Source organism: Entelurus aequoreus, linkage group LG02 (assembly GCF_033978785.1).
Source record: "Entelurus aequoreus isolate RoL-2023_Sb linkage group LG02, RoL_Eaeq_v1.1, whole genome shotgun sequence".
NCBI classification, from domain to species: Eukaryota; Metazoa; Chordata; class Actinopteri; order Syngnathiformes; family Syngnathidae; genus Entelurus; species Entelurus aequoreus.
In genome coordinates, this window is record NC_084732.1 from 91,458,738 (window position 1) to 91,477,703 (window position 18,966).

Consider the following 18,966-nt stretch of genomic DNA (forward strand, 5'->3'; position numbering starts at 1 on the left):
ACGAGTAACAATGAGTAACCAGGAGTAACAATGAGTAACCAGGAGTAACCAGGAGTAACAATGAGTAACAATGAGTAACCAGGAGTAACCATGAGTAACCAGGAGTAACAAGGAGTAACCAGGAGTAACAATGAGTAACCAGGAGTAACAAATGAGTAACCAGGAGTAACAAGGAGTTACAATGAGTGAGTAATCAAACCCCAAATGTGGTGTTTGCTGTCATGACGTCACTCACAAAGCTCTCTGGGGGGTAAACAGGAAGTAATTAGCTGATTAAGGCTGTCAGAGCCGCGCAGAGCTCCAACCAATCACACGCCACTTCCGGCGTGAGGGGCGGGGCGTGCCGGTGTGGCCACGCGGAGGTGAAAGACTAAAGAAATAGTTCCAGGCGGGAAATGATTGTCTTATATTTCATCTTTGCTTCACAACTTGTCTTATATTTCATCTTTGCTTCACAACTTGTCTTATATTTCATCTTTGCTTCACTTCCTCTTCCAACTTGTCTTCTATTTCATGTTTGTATCTTTGCTTCACTTCCGTCTTGCAACTTGGTCATGGAGAAGTCCAAAAACTTCCGAATCGACGCTTTACTCGCGGACGAGACGAGCCGAGCGAGCCGCGACGTGTCCCCGGGACTGAGCAGCGACAGCCCGGCGGGGAGCCCCGTGTCGTCCCGCCGTGGGGACACGCCTTCCCCGCGGGCCGCCCCGCAGCTCCACGCGGGCATCATTCCCAAAGCCTCCGTGCTGGGTGTGGGTCACCATCACCATCACCATCACCATCATGGCCTCACCTCGCTGCCCCAGGCCGCCATCCCGGCCATGTACCCGCCCGCCATGTACCCGCTGTCCGCCCTGGGAGGCCAGCATCCCGCCTTCGCCTACACCGGCTTCACGCACCTCTCCCACGCCTACCCCGAGCACCTGAAGGCGGCCATGGCGAGCTCGCTGCCCCTGGAGCACTGGATCCGAGCTGGCATCATGGTGCCCAGACTGCCCGACTATGGTATTGTCTTTTTCATGTTAATATTGTCTTACTAATTGTGTCTTTTTAATGTTAATATTGTCTTACTAATTGTGTCTTTTTAATATTATGTTATTAATATTGTCTTACTAATAGTGTCTTTTTAATGTTAATATTGTCTTACTAATTGTGTCTTTTTAATATTATGTTATTAATATTGTCTTACTAATAGTGTCTTTTTCATGTTAATATTGTCTTACTAATTGTGTCTTTTTAACGTTATGTTATTAATATTGTCTTAATAATAGTGTCTTTTTAATATTATGTTATTAATATTGTCTTACTAATAATGTCTTTTTAATATTATGTTATTAATATTGTCTTACTAATAGTGTCTTTTTAATGTTATGTTATTAATATTGTCCTACTAATAGTGTCTTTTTAATTATATGTTATTAATATTGTCTTACTAATAGTGTATTTTTAATATTATTTTATTAATATTGTCTTACTAATTGTGTCTTTTTAATATTATTTTATTAATATTGTCTTACTAATTGTGTCTTTTTAACATTATGTTATTAATATTGCCTTACTAATAGTGTCTTTTTAATATTATGTTATTAATATTGTCTTAATAATAGTGTCTTTGTAATATTATGTTATTAATATTGTCTTACTAATTGTGTCTTTTTAATATTATGTTAATAATATTGTCTTAATGATAGTGTCTTTTTAATATTATGTTATTAATATTGTCTTACTAATTGTGTCTTTTTAATGTTATGTTATTAATATTGTCTTATTAATAGTGTCTTTTTAACATTATGTTATTAATATTGTCTTACTAATAGTGTCTTTTTAATGTTATGTTATTAATATTGTCCTACTAATAGTGTCTTTTTAATTATATGTTATTAATATTGTCTTACTAATAGTGTATTTTTAATATTATTTTATTAATATTGTCTTACTAATTGTGTCTTTTTAATATTATTTTATTAATATTGTCTTACTAATTGTGTCTTTTTAACATTATGTTATTAATATTGTCTTACTAATAGTGTCTTTTTAATATTATGTTATTAATATTGTCTTACTAATTGTGTCTTTTTAATATTATGTTATTAATATTGTCTTACTAATAGTGTCTTTTTAATATTATGTTATTAATATTGTCTTACTAATAGTGTCTTTTTAATATTATGTTATTAATATTGTCTTACTAATAGTGTCTTTGTAATGATATGTTATTAATATTGTCTTACTAATCGTGTCTTTTTAATATTATGTTATTAATATTGCCTTACTAATAGTGTCTTTTTAATATTATGTTATTAATATTGTCTTAATAATAGTGTCTTTGTAATATTATGTTATTAATATTGCCTTACTAATAGTGTCTTTTTAATATTACGTTATTAATATTGTCTTAATAATAGTGTCTTTTTAATATTATGTTATTAATATTGTCTTACTAATTGTGTCTTTTTAATGTTATGTTATTAATTTTGTCTTACTAATAGTGTCTTTTTATTATTGTGTTATTAATATAGTCTTACTAATATTGTATTATTAGTATTGTCCTATTAATCTTGTATTAATAATATTGCATTATTCATCTTGTATATTAATATTATTATTATTATTATTCTGTTATAATGTTGTTTTACTAATTTTATGCTAATATTATGATCTTATTAATATTGTCTTGTAAATATTGTATTATAAGGACAAGCGGTAGAAAATGGATGGATGGATAATATTATCTTATTAATATTGTATTGTTAGTATTGTATTACTATTATTATTATTATTATGTTATAATATTGTCCTATTAATATTATACTATTAATGTGATCTTATTAATATTGTCGTATTAATATTACATTATTAATATTATGTTATTAATATTATGTTATTAATATTGTCTTACTAATATTATGTTATTATTATCATCTTATTATTATTTACTTGTCAATATTGTATTATTAATATTGCATTATTGTTATTATTCTGTTATATTGTCTTATTAATATTATGCTATTAATATGGTCTTATTAATATTGTGTAATCATCCATCCATCCATTTCCTACCGCTTGTCCCTTTCAGAGTCGTGGAGAGGGGGGGGGGGGGGGGGGTGCTGGATCCTATCTCAGCTGCATTAATATTGTTTTATTAATATTGCCTTATTATTAATATTATGTAAGAACTGTTATTGACAACCAGGGCCGCCCATAGCTTCATTGGGGCCCTAAACAAAATTCTATTTAGAGGGGCCCCTATATTAAAAGTAATTTGTGCACTTTATTTATGTAAAACTTTCACTTATTAAAAAAACTAATAATATTTCCAAGACTTATATTGTAGTTTAAAGTGACTTCATTGTGAAGATTCCCACGCAAATACGGAATTTCATCATTTAATTAATATCAGATTGTCATCAGTTGATTAATAAGTCATTTACAAGCAGGGCCACACCTGGCTAAATTAGGGCCCTAGGCAGATTTTTTTTTTGTGAAAATGATTTTGATACTTTTTAAATACATTTGATTAATGTTTTGTCCTAGAACAAATTAATGTTGAATAATAATATTTGAAAGTGCAAAGTAACATATGTTGAGACATTGTTGAGACGTGGGGGCCACACACAGTAGGAGCTGCACAAGGGACAATCACGTTCTTATCAGTGACGGCTGTATGAATATTTCAATAATCCACGTTACACACGTCTCTTTCCGCAAAACGGGGGCCCCCACAGATGTTTGGGCCCTACACGCAGCACGTTCTCTACCTAAAACGCAATTATAGTCTATATTACTAGTTACAATTTGCACTTAATGAGTATTGTTGGGGCCCTGAGCAGAATTTTATTTGGAGGCCCCCCCAAATTACAAAGTCACTGTTTTTCTTCATATCGAAAGATTTTTTCAATCAAACTTGAATGTAATTTGAGGTTTTGTACTGAAACTGAATAATGGGACATTTTTTTTTAATGCAAAATAACAAATTGAACGTGATAAAAAATATGAATTTGCAAACTTTCCAACATGGAGATAAAGATAACGATGCACCGTGCAAGTGTTTAGGGACATTTGCAATGACATTCTTATCAGTGCCAGAGCAGGAAGGGGCTAGGAGCAAGTTTGCTGCAAAATATCATATGAAGCGTACTGTCAGTCATTCATTTTTCTTTTTCATGCGCTTCTTTCGGGTCGCCCGTTGCGTAGATCACGCCTAGAAGGAAGGCAGCCATATTTTCTTCCCCCCGCTTTGTCTATAAAGGACAAGCCGCTGCGAGGCGTGTTTGCGAGACAAAGAAAGTACCAACAAACGCCTGAGACGCAGCCGAGTTCATCCATAAAAGCCCAACGCCGCCATTGAATTTTCATCAAGTTAATGGCGTGATGGGATTTTATGGCTTTTATTCCCCCCCTCAACTATAAAGTGAGCAAAGAGGTCACGTGTGTCTGCTAACTAGGGGTGTGCAAAGTGTGGCCCCCGGGGGACATTTGTGGCCCGCAGCTCATTTTTTAACAGCACATTGTAAAAAAAAAAGTATTACAAAAGTACATAAAAGGGGGAATAAAAGAGCAAACAGGTGAAATGTGACAAGAAAAAGTTGCAATGTTGACTAATAACACAAAGTTGCCATGTTTGTTTGTTTTCTTTAAAACTGTCATTGCTCCAAAAATAATAATGAATCAAAATCAATGTTATTATGAATTATTGACTTATTTAAGCTTCCAATTACGTCACATCAAATATTACACTTTGACATGTTTTTTGGAGGGAAATATTGCATATTTTGTAGGGATGTCCGATAATGGCTTTTTGCCGATATTCGATATGCCGATATTGTCCAACTCTTTAATTACCGATACCGATATCAACCGATACCGATATCAACCGATATATACAGTCGTGGAATTAACACATTATTATGCCTAATTTGGACAACCAGGTATGGTGAAGATAAGGTACTTTTTTAAAAAATGAATCAAATAAAATAAGATAAATAAATTAAAAACATTTTCTTGAATAAAAAAGAAAGTAAAACAATATAAAAACAGTTACATAGAAACTAGTAATTAATGAAAACTTGTAAAATTAACTGTTAAAGGTTAGTACTATTAGTGGAGCAGCAGCACGCACAATCATGTGTGCTTACGGACTGTATCCCTTGCAGACTGTATTGATATATATTGATGTATAATGCTTACGGACTGTATCCCTTGCAGACTGTATTGATATATATTGATATATAATGTAGGAACCAGAATATTAATAACAGAAAGAAACAACCCTTTTGTGTGAATGAGTGTAAATGGGGGAGGGAGGTTTTTTGGCTTGGTGCACTAATTGTAAGTGTATCTTGTGTTTTTTATGTGGATTTAATAAAAATAAAAAAAAATTAAAAAAATTAAAAACGATACTGATAATAAAAAAAACGATACCGATAATTTCCGATATTACATTTTAACGCATTTATCGGCCGATAATATCGGCAGACCGATATTATCGGACATCTCTAATGTTTTGTGTTTGACATATTAAAAAAAGTATGCTTTCGAATAGACCTGAATTTGGTCTCGTAATTCAGGCGGTGAAAGTATAAAAATAAAAATAAAATAATAATGTCTGACTTATGTTTAACACTTTTATGACTGGGGGCCCTTTTGGATCCCTGTGAATTTTGGTGAATTGTATTTATTTATTTATTAAAACTTTTATTGCTCAAAAAATAATACTTCACATCAATATTCCACTTTGAAATATTTTTTGGGAAATGTTGCATATTTTGTGTGTTTGACATATATATATATATATATATATATATATATATATATATATATATATATATATATATATATATATATATATATATATATATATATATATATATATATATATATATATATATATATATATATATATATATATATATTTATACATACATACATATATATATATATATATATGTATGTGTATATATATATATATATATATATATATATATATATATTTTCTTTCTTTCTTTTCTTTCTTTTAGTTTATTTCGAACATGAACACATTTACATCATAATACATCACACAATTTCATATATATATATATATATATATATATATATATATATATATATATATATATATATATATATATATATATATACACACAAACCCCGTTTCCATATGAGTTGGTAAATGGTGTTAGATGTAAATATAAACAGAATACAATGATTTGCAAATCCTTTTCAAGCCATATTCAGTTGAATATGCTACAAAGACAACATATTTGATGTTCAAACTCATAAACTTTATTTTTTTTTTGCAAATAATCATTAACTTTATAATTTGATGGCAGCAACACGTGACAAATAAGTTGGGAAAGGTGGCAATAAATACTGATAAAGTTGAGGAATGCTCATCAAACACTTATTTGGAACATCCCACAGGTGTGCAGGCTAATTGGGAACAGGTGGGTGCCATGATTGGGTTTAAAAACAGCTTCCTAAAAAATGCTCAGTGTTTCACAAGAAAGGATGAGGCGAGGTACACCACTTTGTCCACAACTGCGTGAGCAAATAGTCAAACAGTTTAAGAACAACCTTTCTCAAAGTGCAATTGCAAGAAATGTAGGGATTTCAACATCTACGCTCCATAATATCATCAAAAGGTTCAGAGAATCTGGAGAAATCACTCCACGTAAGCAGCATGGCCGGAAACCAACATTGAATGAACGTGACCTTCCATCCCTCAGACGGCACTGTATCAAAAACCGACATCAATCTCTAAAGGATATCACCACATGGGCTCAGGAACACTTCAGAAAACCACTGTCAGTAACTACAGTTGGTCGCTACATCTGTAAGTGCAAGTTAAAGCTCTACTATGCAAAGCCAAAGCCATTTATCAACAACACCCAGAAACGCCGCCGGCTTCTCTGGGCCCGAGATCATCTAAGATGGACTCATGCAAAGTGGAAAAGTGTTCTGTGGTCTGACGAGTCCACATTTCTAATTGTTTTTGGAAATATTCGACATCGTGTCATCCGGACCAAAGGGGAAGCGAACCATCCAGACTGTTATCCACGCAAAGTGTAAAAGCCAGCATATGTGATGGTATGGGGGTGTATTAGTGGCCAAGACATGGGTAACTTACACATCTGTGAAGGCACCATTAATGCAGAAAGGTACATAAAGGTTTTGGAACAACATATGCTGCCATCTAAGCGCCGTCTTTTTCATGGACGCCCCTGCTTATTTCAGCAAGACAATGCCAAGCCACATTCAGCACGTTTTACAACAGCGTGGCTTCGTAAAAAAAGAGTGCGGGTACTTTCCTGGCCCGCCTGCAGTCCAGACCTGTCTCCCATGGAAAATGTGTGGCGCATTATGAAGCCTAAAATAGGACAGCGGAGACCCCGGACTGTTGAACCACTGAAGCTCTACATAAAACAAGAATGGGAAAGAATTCCACTTTCAAAGCTTCAACAATTAGTTTCCTCAGTTCCCAATCGTTTACTGAGTGTTGTTAAAAGGAAAGGCCATGTAACACAGTGGTGAACATGCCCTTTCACAACTACTTTGGCACGTGTTGCAGCCATGAAATTCTAAGTTCATTATTATTTGCAAAAAAAAAATTACGTTTATGAGTTTGAACATCAAATATGTTGTCTTTGTAGTGCATTTAATTGAATATGGGTTGAAAAGGATTTGCAAATCATTGTATTCCGTTTATATTTACATCTAACACAATTTCCCAACTCATTTGGAAACGGGGGTTGTATATATATTACCAGATCAAATTCAGGTCTATCCATCAACTACAAGTTTTGGGTTTTTTTTCAATTTTTATATATATATATATATATATATATATATATATATATATATATATATATATATATATATATATATATATATATATATATATATATATATATATATATATATATATATATATATATATATATATATATATATATATATATATATATGTATATATGTATATATATATGTATATATGTATATATATATATATATATATATATATATATATATATATATATATATATATATATATAATTTAATATATATTATATTATATATTTAATTTTCTTTTCTTTTAATCAATTATAAAAAGTTATAATTGATGGATAGACCTGAATTTCATCTAGTAATTTAGGCGTTGAAAGTAAAAAATAAAAAGTAAAAAATAAAAATAATATTAATATATGACTTATTTTTAACACTTTTTTGGGTCCCTTAGAATTTTTGGTTGAATTTCTTTTTTTTGTGTTAGTTTTTCAACTCTTACTGCTCGAAAAATAATAATGAATCAAAATCAATGTTGTTATGAATTATTGACATATTGAAGGCTGGAGTTACTTCACATCAAATATTACCGTTTGGGGAAAAAATTGGGGGGAAACATTGCATCTTTTGTGTATTTGACATATAAAAAATATTTTTTTTTACAAAAACTGCATAAAACAAACAAATAAGATTGAAAAAAAATTAAACTTATAATTGATGGATAGACCTGAATTTGATCCAGTAATTTAAGTATTGAAAGTAAAAAAATAAAAATAATAATAATAATGTATGACTTATTTTTAACACTTTTTTGGGTCCCTTAGAATTTTTGGTTGAATTCCTTTTTTTGTTTGTTAGTTTTTTAACTCTTACTGCTCAAAAAATAATAATGAATGAAAATCAATGTTGTTATGAATTATTGACATATTGAAGGCTGGAGTTACTTCACATCAAATATTTCCTTTTGGAAAAAAAATTGGGGGGAAATATTGCATCTTTTGTGTATTTGACATATAAAAAAATATTTTTTTTACAAAAACTGCATAAAACAAACAAATAAGATTGAAAAAAAATTCAACTTATAATTGATGGATAGACCTGAATTTGATCCAGTAATTTAAGTATTGAAAGTAAAAAAATTAAAATAATAATAATAATGTATGACTTATTTTTAACACTTTTTTGGGTCCCTTAGAATTTTTGGTTGAATTCCTTTTTTTTTTTGTTAGTTTTTTAACTCTTACTGCTCAAAAAATAATAATGAATCAAAATCAATGTTGTTATGAATTATTGACATATTGAAGGCTGGAGTTACTTCACATCAAATATTACCTTTTGTAAAAAAAAATTGGGGGGAAATATTGCATCTTTTGTGTATTCGACATATAAAAAAATATTTTTTTTACAAAAACTGCATAAAACAAACAAATAAGATTGAAAAAAAAATTAAACTTATAATTGATGGATAGACCTGAATTTGATCCAGTAATTTAAGTATTGAAAGTAAAAAAATAAAAATAATAATAATAATGTATGACTTATTTTTAACATTTTTTGGGATCCCTGAGAATTTTGGTTATATTCCTTTTTTTTTTTTTTTAACTCTTATTGTTTAAAAAAAAAATAATGAATCAAAATCAACGTTGTTATGAATTATTGACATATTTAGGGCTACAGTTACTTCACATCAAATATTCCACTTTAAGATATTTTTGGGGGAAAATATTGCATATTTTGTGTTTTGGGGTTTTCTTGAACAAAAATAGCATAAACATAAAACATATTTATATCAGCAAATAAATCTGAAGTTGAATGTATGACTTCTTTTTCACAATTTCTACGACTGAAACCTTGAGCGCAGCCCTAAAGGTTAAAAAAATCTCTATATTAATTTGGTTTTGAGAAAGAAAAATATCAAAACGCTTTTATTTTTCAGTTTGGACAGGCCTGTGCTAAACGATATTAAACTTCCTGTTTGTTGGCGTCAGCATCTGGCCTGAAAGTGTCTCCTGTCAGAAGTGAAGTAAAAGCATCAAGATGAAGGATTGCAGGACAACAATAACAGGAAGTAAACAGGGCCTGTGAAAGGATGATATGTGATGTGCTAAAGAAAATGATGAGTCATGAATTATTGGCTGTTTGTCTCCTGCAGGACCTCAGTCGGGTCTGCTGGGGAAATGTCGCCGGCCTCGCACCGCCTTCACCAGCCAGCAGCTGCTGGAGCTGGAGAACCAGTTCAAGGTCAACAAGTACCTGTCCAGACCCAAGCGCTTCGAGGTGGCCACGTCCCTCATGCTGACTGAGACCCAGGTGAGACTCCTTTTGCCAAGGTCTACAAAGGCTCTCATATAGACCGGGAGGTCCAAACCTTTTCCACCAAGGGCCAAATTACGGAAAGTCCAAGTATGCAGAGGCCATTTTGATATTTCGGCATAAAAATGATGAAAACACATATTTTCTGGACTATAGAGCGCACTGGTATATAAGGCGCACCCACTATTTTGTTGCAAAAATATATTTTTTTTCATATACAAGCCGCACCCACTATTTTCTTGCAAAAATATTATTTTTTTCATATATAAGCCGCACCCACTATTTTCTTGCAAACATTTTTTTCATATGTAAGCCGCACCCACTATTTTCTTGCAAAATTATAAATTTTTTCATATATAAGCCGCACCCAATATTTTGCTGCAAAAATATATATTTTCCATATATAAGGCGCACCCACTACCTATTTGCAAAATATATTTTTCCATATATAAGGCGCACCCACTATTTTGTTGCAAAAATATTATTTTTTTCATATATAAGCCGCACCCACTATTTTCCTGCAAACATTTTTTTCATATATAAGCCGCACCCACTATTCTCTTGCAAAAATATACATTTTTTCATATATAAGCCGCACCCAATATTTTGCTGCAAAAATATGTATATTTTACATATATAAAGCGCACCCACTACTTATTTTCAAAATATATTTTTCCATATATAAGGCGCACCCACTATTTTGTTGCAAAAATATTATTTTTTTCACATATAAGCCGCACCCACTATTTTCCTGCAAACATTTTTTTCATATATAAGCCGCACCCACTATTTTCTTGCAAAAATATAATTTTTTTCATATATAACCCGCACCCAATATTTTGCTGCAAAAAATATATATTTTCCATATATAAGGCGCACCCACTACTTATTTTCAAAATATATTTTTCCATATATAAGGCGCACCCACTATTTTGTTGCAAAAATATTATTTTTTTCATATATAAGCCACACCCACTATTTTCCTGCAAAAAAAATTCATATATAAGCCGCACCCACTATTTTCTTGCAAAAATATACATTTTTTCATATATAAGCCGCACCCAATATTTTTCTGCAAAAATATATATTTTCCATATATAAGGCGCACCCACTACTTATTTGCAAATATATTTTTCCATATATAAGGCGCACCCACTATTTTGTTGTAAAAACGTAGATTTTTCCATACATAGGCCGCACCCACTATTTTGCTGCAAATATATATATATATATTTTCCATATATAAGGTGCACCCATTATCTATTTGCAGAATATATTTTTCCATATATAAGGCGCACCCACTATTTTGTTGCAAAAAAAAATATTTTTTCATATACAAGCCGCACCCACTATTTTGTTGCAAAAATATATATTTTTTCATATACAAGCCGCACCCACTATGTTGCTGCAAAAATATATATATTTTCCATGTATAAGGCGCACCCATTATATATTTGCAAAATATACTTTTCCATATTTAAGGCGCACCCACTATTTTGCTGCAAAAAAAATAATTTTTTCATATACAAGCCGCAACCACAATTTTGTTGCAAAAATATATTTTTTTCCATATATAAGCCGCACCCACTATTTTGCTGCAAAAATATATATTTTTTCCATGTATAAGGCGCACCCATTATATATTTGCAAAATATATTTTTCCACATTTAAGGCGCACCCACTATTTTGCTGCAAAAATATATATTTTCCATATATAAATGTGCACCCACTATGTTGTAAATACGTAGATTTTTCCATATATAGGCCGCACCCACTATTTTGCTGCAAAAATATATATATTTGCCATATATAAGGCGCACCCACTATCTATTTGCAAAATATATTTTTCCATATAGAACACTATTCTGCTGCAAAAAAAAAAATCATATATAAGCCGCACCCAATATTCTGCTGTAAAAATATATATTTTCCATACATAAGGCGCACCCACTATCTATTTGCAAAATATATTTTTCCATATATAAGGCGCACCCACTATTTTGTTGTAAATACGGATATGTATTTATATATAGGCCAAACCCACTATTTTGCTGCAAAAAAATATATATTTTCCATATATAAGGCGCACCCACTATTTTGTTGCAAAAAAATATATTTTTTCATATACAAGCCGCACCCTTTTTTGCTGCAAAAATATATATTTCCCATATATAAGGCGCACCCACTATTTATTTGCAAAATATATTTTTCCATATATAAGGCGTACCCACTATTTTGTTGTAAATACGTATATTTTCCATATATAGGCCGCACCCACTATTTTGCTGCAAAAATATATATTTTCCATATATAAGGCGCACCCACTACCTATTTGCAAAATATATTTTTCCATATATAAGGCGCACCCACTATTTTGTTGCAAAAATATTATTTTTTTCATATATAAGCCGCACCCACTATTTTCCTGCAAACATGTTTTTCATATATAAGCCGCACCCACTATTCTCTTGCAAAAATATACATTTTTTCATATATAAGCCGCACCCAATATTTTGCTGCAAAAATATGTATATTTTACATATATAAAGCGCACCCACTACTTATTTTCAAAATACATTTTTCCATATATAAGGCGCACCCACTATTTTGTTGCAAAAATATTATTTTTTTCACATATAAGCCGCACCCACTATTTTCCTGCAAACATTTTTTTCATATATAAGCCGCACCCACTATTTTCTTGCAAAAATATAATTTTTTTCATATATAACCCGCACCCAATATTTTGCTGCAAAAATATATATATTTTCCATATATAAGGCGCACCCACTACTTATTTTCAAAATATATTTTTCCATATATAAGGCGCACCCACTATTTTGTTGCAAAAATATTATTTTTTTCATATATAAGCCACACCCACTATTTTCCTGCAAAAAAAATTCATATATAAGCCGCACCCACTATTTTCTTGCAAAAATATACATTTTTTCATATATAAGCCGCACCCAATATTTTTCTGCAAAAATATATATTTTCCATATATAAGGCGCACCCACTACTTATTTGCAAATATATTTTTCCATATATAAGGCGCACCCACTATTTTGTTGTAAAAACGTAGATTTTTCCATACATAGGCCGCACCCACTATTTTGCTGCAAATATATATATATATATATTTTCCATATATAAGGTGCACCCATTATCTATTTGCAGAATATATTTTTCCATATATAAGGCGCACCCACTATTTTGTTGCAAAAAAAAATATTTTTTCATATACAAGCCGCACCCACTATTTTGTTGCAAAAATATATATTTTTTCATATATAAGCCGCACCCACTATGTTGCTGCAAAAATATATATATTTTCCATGTATAAGGCGCACCCATTATATATTTGCAAAATATACTTTTCCATATTTAAGGCGCACCCACTATTTTGCTGCAAAAAAAATAATTTTTTCATGTACAAGCCGCAACCACAATTTTGTTGCAAAAATATATTTTTTTCCATATATAAGCCGCACCCACTATTTTGCTGCAAAAATATATATTTTTTCCATGTATAAGGCGCACCCATTATATATTTGCAAAATATATTTTTCCACATTTAAGGCGCACCCACTATTTTGCTGCAAAAATATATATTTTCCATATATAAATGTGCACCCACTATGTTGTAAATACGTAGATTTTTCCATATATAGGCCGCACCCACTATTTTGCTGCAAAAATATATATATTTGCCATATATAAGGCGCACCCACTATCTATTTGCAAAATATATTTTTCCATATAGAACACTATTCTGCTGCAAAAAAAAAAATCATATATAAGCCGCACCCAATATTCTGCTGTAAAAATATATATTTTCCATACATAAGGCGCACCCACTATCTATTTGCAAAATATATTTTTCCATATATAAGGCGCACCCACTATTTTGTTGTAAATACGGATATGTATTTATATATAGGCCAAACCCACTATTTTGCTGCAAAAAAATATATATTTTCCATATATAAGGCGCACCCACTATTTTGTTGCAAAAAAATATATTTTTTCATATACAAGCCGCACCCTTTTTTGCTGCAAAAATATATATTTCCCATATATAAGGCGCACCCACTATTTATTTGCAAAATATATTTTTCCATATATAAGGCGTACCCACTATTTTGTTGTAAATACGTATATTTTCCATATATAGGCCGCACCCACTATTTTGCTGCAAAAATATATATTTTCCATATATAAGGCGCACCCACTATGTTGTTGTAAATACGTATATTTTTCCACATATAGGCCGCACCCACTATTTTGCTGCAAAAATATATATTTTCCATATATAAAGGTGCACCCACTATGTTGTAAATACGTAGATTTTTCCATATATAGGCCGCACCCACTATTTTGCTGCAAAAATATATATATTTGCCATATATAAGGCGCACCCACTATCTATTTGCAAAATATATTTTACCATATATAACACTATTCTGCTGCTGCAAAAAAAAATATTCATATAAAGCCGCACCCAATATTCTGCTGTAAAAATATATATTTTCCATACATAAGGCGCACCCACTATCTATTTGCAAAATATATTTTTCCATATATAAGGCGCACCCACTATTTTGTTGTAAATACAGATATGTATTTATATATAGGCCGCACCCACTATTTTGCTGCAAATATATATATATATTTCCATATATAAGGCGCACCCACTATTTTGTTGCAAAAAAATATATTTTTTCATATACAAGCCGCACCCTTTTTTGCTGCAAAAATATATATTTCCCATATATAAGGCGCACCCACTATTTATTTGCAAAATATATTTTTCCATATATAAGGCGCACCCACTATTTTGTTGTAAAAAATATATTTTTTCATATACAAGCCGCACCCTTTTTTGCTGCAAAAATATATATTTCCCATATATAAGGCCCACCCACTATTTATTTGCAAAATATATTTTTCCATATATAAGGCGTACCCACTATTTTGTTGTAAATACGTATATTTTCCATATATAGGCCGCACCCACTATTTTGCTGCAAAAATATATATTTTCCATATATAAGGCGCACCCACTATGTTGTTGTAAATACGTATATTTTTTCACATATAGGCCGCACCCACTTTTGCTGCAAAAATATATATTTTCCATATATAAGGCGCACCCACTATTTTGTTGTAAATATATATATTTTTCCATATAAATGCCACACCCACTATTTTTTGTAAAAATATATATTTTTTGGGTAACACTTTAGTATGGGGAACATATTCACCATTAATTAGTTGCTTATTAAAGTAACAAAGACTTAATTTAGAGTTATTTGGACACTATATAAGGGTTAGGGTTACTAATAAGCAATAATTCTGAGGTTATTGAGGGAAGCCTCTTAGTTAATGGCTTTACTGCCATGTTGTAGACACCGTTTGGAAACAATTAAGGTATGTAAATAAATATTTTTGCGTAAATAATTTATTTTACAACGTATATACCTGCAGCTTCTAGTCCGGTGCACCTTATGTATGTAAAAAAATATGTATTTTTACAACAAAAAGTGGGTGCGCCTTATATATGGAAAACATGGTAACACTTTAGTATGGGGAACACATATTCACCATTAATTAGTTGCTTATTAACATGCAAATTAGTAACATATTGACTCTTACTTACATGAGGATTGTGAATGAGAGACACAATTCCAGTCCAGATGATTAATAATAAATATGTTAGTGTTTTTCTTAGCCGCCATTGTTCTGTTTGACTCATTTCACTTGATCAAAACTTTTCCAACATTCACACTGCCAAATAGTACAAGTATGTTCAAGTATTTAGTACCTCTTTAAAAGGCATTCATTGCAAGATGTGTGATTAGAAATAATGTTAATGAGATTACTTCATAATATACTCCCCTTCAAAAGAAATTTTTTTTTTTTTTTTTTTTTTTAAAAGCCCTAGCCTAACAATGAAAAAACAACCCAAAATTATGCATTAATTGGGTCACACTAACTATAACCCCCAAAATGGGTTACTCCTCTTCAAAAGGCATTTCATGTACATAAGATGTGTGATTAGAAATACTGTTCATGAGATTACGCCATATTATACTCCCCTTCAACAAAAAGGGTATTTTTTGTATTTAAAAAAAATGTGTTACTCTAAAAAAAATAATAATAATAAATAAATGGTGTGTAGCCATGAAAACCCCAAAATTGGGTCAAACTAATAGTCCTATAACCTTCAAAATGGGTTACTCCTTATAAGAATAACCAAAAATGGTGCGTAGCCTTGAAAACCCAGAAATTGGGTCAAACTAATAGTCCTATAACCCTCAAAATGGGTTACTCCTTATAAGAATAACCAAAAATGGTGCGTAGCCTTGAAAACCCCAAACTTGGGGCAAAAAAATAGTCCTATGACCCCCAAAATGGGTTACTCCTTATAAAAATAACCCAAAAATGGTGCGTAGCCTTGAAAACCCCAAACTTGGGGCAAAAAAATAGTCCTATGACCCCCAAAATGGGTTACACCTTATAAAAAATAACCCCAAAATGGTGCATAGACATGAAAACCCAGAAATTGGGTCAAACAAATAGACCTATAACCCCCAAAATGAGTTACTCCTTATAAGAATAACCAAAAATGGTGCGTAGCCTTGAAAACCCAAAAATTGGGTCAAACTAATAGTCCTATAACCCTCAAAATGGGTTAGACCTTTTAAAAATAACCCCAAAATGGTGCATAGACATGAAAACCCAGAAATTGGGTCAAACAAATAGACCTATAACCCCCAAAATGAGTTACTCCTTATAAGAATAACCAAAAATGGTGCATAGCCTTGAAAACCCAAAAGTAGGGTCGAACTAAAAGTCCTATAACCCTCAAAATGGGTTAGACCTTTTAAAAATAACCCCAAAATGGTGCATAGACATGAAAACCCAGAAATTGGGTCAAACAAATAGTCCTATAACCCCCAAAATGGGTTACTCCTTATAAGAATAACCAAAAATGGTGCGTAGCCTTGAAAACCCCAAAATTGGGTCAAACTAATAGTCCTATAACCCCCAAAGTGGGTTACACCTTATAAAAAATAACCCAAAAACGATGCGTAGCCTTGAAAACCCAGAAATTGGGTCAAACTAATAGTCCTATAACCTCCTAAATGGGTTACTCCTTAAAATAACAACCAAAAATGGTGTGTAGCCATGAAAACCCCAAAATTGGGTTAAACTAATAGTCCTATAACCCCCAAAATGGGTTACTCCGTATAAGAATAACCAAAAATGGTGTGTAGCCTTGAAAACCCCAACCTTGGGTGAAACAGATAGTCCTATGACCCCCAAAATGGGTTACTCCTTATAAAAATAACCCAAAAATGGTGCATAGCCTTGAAAACCCAGAAATTGGGTCAAACAAATAGTCCTATAACCCCCAAAATGGGTTACTCCTTATGAAAATAACCCAAACAATGGTGCGTAGCTTTGAAAACCCAGAAATTGGGTCAAACTAATAGTCCTATAACCCCCAAAATGGGTTACACCTGATAAAAATTAACCCCAAAATGGTGCATAGACATGAAAACACAAAAATTGGGTCAAACAAATAGTCCTATGACCCCCAAAATGGGTTACTCCTTATGAAAATAACCCAAAAAAATGGTGTGTAGCCTTGAAAACCCTGAAATTGGGTCAAACTAATAGTCCTATAACCCCCAAAATGGGTTACACCTGATAAAAAATTAACCCCAAAATGGTGCACAGACATGAAAACACAGAAATTGGGTCAAACAAATAGTCCTATGACCCCCAAAATGGGTTACACCTTATCAAAATAACCCAAAAATGGTGCGTAGCCTTGAAAACCCAGAAATTGGGTCAAACTAATAGTCCTATAACCCCCAAAATGGGCTACTCCTTATAAAAATAACCCAAAAATGTAACCCAACAACAAATTTAACACAACCGATAAATTGGGTTACCAAAATAACCCAACATTTGTTTTAGCGTGTATGTAAGATTCCTGCTGATATCGCATCGCATCAGTATAGATGTTGGCCAATCCTCAAGTATGGAATGTGTATCGTGTGTCAGGTGAAGATCTGGTTCCAGAACCGGAGGATGAAGTGGAAACGCAGTCGGAAGGCCAAGGAGCAGCTGGGCTCTGCGGGCCAGTCGGAGGCCGGCGGAGGGAAGACGTCCAACAAAGCCGAGGACAAAAGGAACCCAGAAGGTGGAGGAGGTGTGCATCTGGACTTGGAGGACGGGGAGGAGGAGGACGAGGAGGAGGACGAGGAGGAGGAGGAAGAGGAGGAGGCGGAAACCCGACCTGGCTTCCCGGTGCACGGACGTGAGCGCGTCATGGACTTCCTGCAACGTGATGACGTCACCTTTAATGGACACGCCTCTTTTTCTGATGACGAGCTGGAGGACGTGCAAGCAGGACGAGGAGACCGGAAGATGGTGGCAGGCCTGTGATCACATGACTTATGTATCATAAACACACCTGTGAAGGTGTGATCACATGACTTATGTATCATAAACACACCTGTGAAGGTGTGATCACATGACTTATGTATCATAAACACACCTGTGAAGGTGTGATCACATGACTTATGTATCATAAACACACCTGTGAAGGTGTGATCACATGACTTATGTATCATAAACACACCTGTGAAGGTGTGATCACATGACTTATGTAACATAAACACACCTGTGAAGGTGTGATCACATGACTTATGTATCATAAACACACCTGTGCAGGTGTGATCACATGACTTATGTAACATAAACACACCTGTGAAGGTGTGATCACATGACTTATGTATCATAAACACACCTGTGAAGGTGTGATCACATGACTTATGTATCATAAACACACCT

At 32.5% G+C, this 18,966-nt stretch overlaps 1 protein-coding gene across 1 annotated transcript; it reads left to right on the forward strand.

Moving 5' to 3' along the window:
- Positions 1-334: 334 nt before the first annotated feature.
- mnx2b (motor neuron and pancreas homeobox 2b) lies at positions 335-18,558 on the forward strand. Its single transcript, XM_062069929.1, has 3 exons — positions 335-1,005; positions 9,935-10,092; positions 18,175-18,558. Exons 1-3 carry the CDS (start codon positions 396-398, stop codon positions 18,556-18,558), a joined length of 1,152 nt encoding a protein of 383 aa, XP_061925913.1. The 5' UTR covers positions 335-395.
- The last annotated feature ends 408 nt before the right edge of the window (positions 18,559-18,966 follow it).

What these genes read in the sequence shown, in the direction of transcription:
- mnx2b (XM_062069929.1), top strand. Translation starts at nt 396, where the DNA reads ATGATTGTCTTATATTTCATCTTTGCTTCACAACTTGTCTTATATTTC. An exon ending in GCCCAGACTGCCCGACTATG is followed by an intron (nt 1,006 to 9,934) that starts GTATTGTCTTTT and finishes TGTCTCCTGCAG; the next exon opens with GACCTCAGTCGGGTCTGCTG. An exon ending in TCATGCTGACTGAGACCCAG is followed by an intron (nt 10,093 to 18,174) that starts GTGAGACTCCTT and finishes ATCGTGTGTCAG; the next exon opens with GTGAAGATCTGGTTCCAGAA.